The sequence below is a fragment of the Pygoscelis adeliae genome, unplaced genomic scaffold, assembly GCF_000699105.1.
Source record: "Pygoscelis adeliae isolate BGI_AS28 unplaced genomic scaffold, ASM69910v1 Scaffold99, whole genome shotgun sequence".
Lineage (NCBI taxonomy): Eukaryota > Metazoa > Chordata > Aves > Sphenisciformes > Spheniscidae > Pygoscelis > Pygoscelis adeliae.
In genome coordinates this window covers 1,197,152-1,202,810 of record NW_008825493.1, presented here as the reverse complement: position 1 = coordinate 1,202,810, position 5,659 = coordinate 1,197,152, and the positions used below count along the sequence as shown (strand labels likewise).

At 36.4% G+C, this 5,659-nt stretch overlaps 1 protein-coding gene across 1 annotated transcript in view; it reads left to right on the top strand.

Moving 5' to 3' along the window:
* NEK11 (NIMA-related kinase 11) overlaps positions 1-5,659 on the top strand; it is a 104,681-nt gene that overhangs the window by 35,069 nt on the left and 63,953 nt on the right. The window contains exons 4-5 of the mRNA XM_009331255.1: positions 2,207-2,271; positions 2,781-2,907. Coding sequence (XP_009329530.1) covers positions 2,207-2,271; positions 2,781-2,907 — 192 coding nt within the window. The remainder of the gene's footprint in view (positions 1-2,206; positions 2,272-2,780; positions 2,908-5,659) is intronic.

Sequence of the window (5,659 nt, the reverse complement as noted above, 5' to 3'; positions counted from 1 at the left end):
CAGGCTCAATAGTTATTCCTTACTAGAATTAAATTAGTTGTTTCAGTTAAGGTTTCAGCTTGTAACTTGTTTATCTTCTGACATATCCTGGCAGAATAAGGTGGCTTGCATCGAGAGACATCATCATGGTGTTCCAAAGAATTCCAAGAATTCTTAGTCATATTAATATATAAAAGCATCGTATAATTATTGGTAATGCAAATAATTTGCATAATGTTTTCATCAATACATTGCAAGTTTACATATGCATTACATTCTAATTCAAACTAATGTGACCCAAACATCTCTTTATCACCTTTTCAAATAATATGCTACTGAAAGCTTTCTGGATAGTTTTTATACATCAGGATACCTGCTATTCAAATCACAGCTATCCAGGAAACTTTTAGGTTCAAAAAGTCCGTGGTTATATTTCTACAAAGTAATAACAAAAAAAAAAGGTTGAAACCCACCAACACTCAACAATAATATGCAAGAAAAATCTAACTCACTGAAGTCAAGACTCACTGAATCAGACTCAGTGAAGCAAAGACTCCATGTGGTGGATGGGAAGGAGAGACTATGAATCTAAATTAACAGAGCAAGATTTATATAAAACTATGTGTATATATAGGCTTATGAAATAATAACGAGTATCACCTTAGCTTAATTTCCTTACTGATGTAATGTATGATGAGTGTGCATGTATTGTTCAAGAAAGTTTCCAAATAGAGAACAAATTATTTATAAACATCAGTGGAGGTATACTGAATAAAACTTTCATTTTTCCCAATGTGCAAACCTTTCTCTACAAGCATTACTTTCAGAACAAAAACTGGAAAGGTTGCCATAAGAAGCATTAATAACTCTTTTTTTAATATTCTATAAAAATAGAAATGTTTCCTTTTCATGATCAGTCTATGTGCATATTAAAACATCTTCTAGTAGTTATTAGTCACATTTTTTCCCATTTGTGAACTGAGTATATTGAATTTAATTTTTTTCTCTTCTTGCAGAAATTATTTTCAATGAGCTGTGGACTAAATTGCGTATTTAAATTGTGCTGTAGAATACGTATTTTCTAGTCTTAATATGGAAACTATTTTGGAAATAATTTCAGTATCTCAATGCATGAGACTTTAATAATTCAATAAAATTTGAGATAATACTTGAGGATTGCTCAAGAACAATTAAAATCTATTACTATATTTGTTTTTCCTGCCCACATCTCAAGAATCTTAGAACCTCTGTTCCTTTCTTTATGTGTTCTAAATGGCTGAACAACTACTGTGTTTGTATTAGCAAATACAGTTTCTGTAGCCAGTATGTACCAAATGCTATTCTAACCTCCTCCTGAGCAGAGCTGATAACTAATACTGTGTGTTATCAAGTTATAACTAATTTAAAAGTGGATGAGTTCTAGTTTAGTTGAGGTTGTAGGGAACTCTTTTGGAAGAGTTATTAACAAGAATTAATTGAGAACATGTTTTGTATACTGTAGAGATATATTATTCTCCTAAGGGGATGGAGAATTACTGTCACAGATTAAGATTTCAAGAAATTGAGAAGATGCTGTTTGTCCCCAGATGGTGTGTAGCTTATGATGTTGCTTCAGTCTTTGATGGAAAAATAAGTCTGTAAAAGCTAGTTGTTGGTTTTTTTTTTCCTTTTGATCTCTGTCTTTGTAAAGTTCTTTTATCTTTCACACCGTTACTGCAAAATTTTGAAGTACTAGCCTAGTCTATATACATATTTGTCTTTCAAGTAATACATTTTCTCTGAAGGAGACTTCCCTGAGCTTTGAGAATCTCTTATTGCTGTTTTTCTCATCCCTTATTCTATTGTGAGACATCTCATTCTTCTGGCAGAAAACAAGACGTAATGCTTTTAAGAAGAGCCAGATAGGCAGTCTTGCCTTTCTCCCTTCCTCTGCAGCTGATGTTAAGCCTGTATCTGTGCTCTCAAGCTGGGATCCCCGGGTGCATTTTTGTTATCCTGGCTGCTTAGGCTCTCATCCTGCATGTGGGTGTCTGTCAATGCACCTCTGTGTTTATATGAAGCTCCTTAATGCCATCGTTTGTGCATTGTCACTTACAGGGTTAGACTGTAGCAGTGTAGCTTTCCTGTAGCATTCCTAACAAGGAATGAAGATAAATATTTGAGATACTTGATACGTGACTGTCAATGCTTCAAGTTGGATGAGGTTGAATTTCCTTTTATATTCCAGGCGAATACTTCACAGAGATTTGAAAGCCAAGAATATATTTTTGAAAAATAATCTTCTTAAAATTGGTGAGATTTCCATACTTTTAAAAGATGTATTTTAGTATGATAGAACAGTCCAGCAGACATTTTGTTAATAAGGAGATTTAAATAAAGTCATGTCTGATATAGCATTTTGATTTGTGATCAAGCATTTATTTGACAGTCAGACACAGGAATAGGGGCCCGGAGAAGCAATGAAATCTCTAGCCTTGAGGGTGCTCCAAGCTTGATTGGACCTGGACCTGAGCAGCCTCATGTAACTTTGAAGTTGGCCTTGCTTTGAGCCAGGGGTTTGAATCAGATGACCTTGTAAGGCATCTTCAAACCGACATTGTTCTATAGTTCTATGATTTTCTAGTGTTTTTATTTTGAAGAATTACAGAAAATTGTTTTTTCCACATTTTAAAATTCTGGCAGGTTTTTTTGATGTACAGTCATTGTATCGTGTCTAACAATAAATGCAAAGAGTTTGTATGAATAACTACAGATTTATGGAATTTATATGAATATATTATTGTTTCTGCTGTTACTTTTAGGGGACTTTGGAGTTTCTTGTCTTTTGATGGGTTCATGTGATCTGGCAACTACATTTACTGGGACACCATACTACATGAGTCCAGAGGCACTGAAGCACCAGGGATATAACACAAAATCTGACATTTGGTGAGTAGTCAGCATGCTATTTCAGTTGGGCTAGGCATTTATTTTCTTGGTCAGCATTTGACTTTATTTAGGAACTACTTTTTTTTTAAAAATGGCTCCCTCAGTAGAGTGCTCACACTTCTCCACTAAAATTATTCCGGGACATTTGTGTCATATGTTGCAATTGGAAGGTTTGCTCTTTGTCTTAAGAAGCAGGTAGTTTAATATTATTCTGGGTTATCTGGGACTTTAAAGTAGAGTAAGATTCAGGTCCAGTCTCTGCCATGACACAGGATGATTGTAGACAAAGTTCAAGTTTTGCTAGGAAGTGGGAAAATCTTCTTCTTTCTCATATTGAGAAAGATGAATGGAAAGAAGCAACTTTCTGTGAAACTTCCAAGTGGATGAGGAAAGAGCCTGGCTGAGAGGGAAGCAGAAGGACCTCCTTAGGAACTGAATTGAAAAGCATTGGCAAATGCAAAAGGAAGAAGGTACTTGGAAGGGGAGCTGAAAATGATGATAACTGGAGTGTTATGACAGAAGTAAAAAGGCACTCTGTTTTATAAAAGGCTCAAAGGTAGAAAGAAAAATGTGAGTTCTACACTTGGCACAAATTCTTGAGATCAAGAGTTCTGAGGTGATGATTAAAGAATCAACTTGAGAACCTGAGATCTGTTGAAAGACTTTAAGAAACCTGTACATGTCCAGGTATTCCTACAAGCTAAGATGAAGAATGATTTTTGGAATGAGGAAAATATCTGCCTTGTTTATATGTGTGTGTCCTAAAACATCTCGTGTTTTAAGATGATGGTTAAAACTATTGTGTTTTTTAAATTCTGTTATAGTATTTTTTTATAAAATGTGCTCTGTTTCTTCTGTTAAAAGGTGTTTGTTTCTCTAGGTATGCTAATCTGAAGGTTCCTTTTTTTATGAATATTTCAGATCAGGAAATTTCCTTCGTAAAACATTTGACCACTGGAATGTAGTTTGTTTACTTGATAATTTACTTTAGCTTCTGCTCAATTCTGCCTTTTCAAAATATATTTGTGACTGCAAGATATAATTCTAAAAGTTGAGAACAGTCATCTGTACTTTCAACTCGTAGCAACCACTTTTTACAGTTAGCATGTTCAATCCAGTCAACGGATGTGTCAGGAATCTCATCTCATGGTCTGTGTAGCTGAACTGAAATGGATTTGATGTCAGATTCTCGTTCATCTGTATCAAAACAAATATCAGTTAATACATGTAGTCAATAAAAATATATTGAGAGGAGATTTCAAAAGGTGTCAAAACAAGTAAACAGACAGGAAAATCTGCCTTTTGTGCTCTATACTGTAAATAATAATTTCTTTTGTTGCAGTTGAAATGGAATGTAAAATATATATTTGTTCTATTCATTGTTACAGGTGTCAATCCATATAAGTCATTGAAATTGTATAGAGTAAATGAAAGCAGAATTTTGTCCAGTATATTTATAGATGATGTGTTGATCACCCTTTCAAAATTTAAAAAATAGCAGAAATGTCCCTGCCCCCCCTGCAACAAGTCACTAGCTATTAGCTTTCTGCTATACCTTATGCATTTTGTAATCTTTCCAGAGCAGTACCCAGAGCACTGAGGGTGGAACTGCCTTCAATAGGAGCTTCTTGGCCCTCACTGTAGGGACGCTAAGGAGGAGGTGTGCCCTGACTCACTAGACCCCCAGCCCACAAAGAACTTCTCTCTCTGAGCCAAGAAATTCTCTTTTGATCAGGACTTGCCAACTACTATGACTCATACATTTGATTGATACATTGGTCATTTCTTCTCTTCATTTAATATTTTAATAATGATTCTATTTGAGTTTGGTTTTTGCATTTGCCCCATTTAACGGGGGCTGAGACATGAGAGATCCCTGAGCACCTGGGGGAACCCAACCTGGAGGCTCCAGGTGAGGTGAAATCCTTGTGCTGCTTTGCAGGAAGTTCAGTTGCTCATCAAGAAGTTGCCCAAGCCTTTTATGAGTACCTGAAGTGACATTCTCTCTTCAGACTTGTCCTTCTGATCTCTAGCAGGACTCAAAATATTGCACACAAAAATTCAGAATTACAAGTATGCCCATATTAAATGTAAGAAAATGTAAAATGTCTTCTACAAAAGGCAGTTATTGCTGTCTCGCTACGTTATCATGGTCCTCTCAGTGTTCAGTCTAGTTAATCATTGTTCATTGTTCAGTCTAGCTAACCATTGTTCATTGGAAAGACCTGAATTTACGCTGCCTTAATGATGTGCTCTAAAGAGACATTGTGCTTTTCAGGTTCACTGAAATGTTGTGCAACTGGCTCGTCAACACTGGCTTGAATATTCACAGTGCAGCAACTGGTACAAGAAGTATTGTCCTTTGTAACCCAAGGTCAATAAATGGGAAAAAGCCTCATGTTTTACAGTTTTTACGTACAGAAGAAGTTCTGCAGTTAGGCTCAGAGAAGCTGTGGCGTTTATGTTTGTCCTCAGTTAAAATTTCAGGGTTGGAGTTCTTTGCTATTCCATGTTTTATGCCAAATCTTAATTCACAGGAGGCAAATTAAAATTGCCATCCATGTTGTCCTTACCATCCCTGAGCCTGGACTGGCCAGGCAGTAAGTGAAAGCCTTTGCAGATGACACAGTCTGGGGTTTCCTCCTTTCCAGGTGAGGAGCCTTCTTGGGGAGCTGGTCTCAGTTCAAGAGCTCCCCAACCCCTCTGCCCGCTGGTGCTTCCCCCCTAACGAGTCACTGCACGGCTGGCCGAC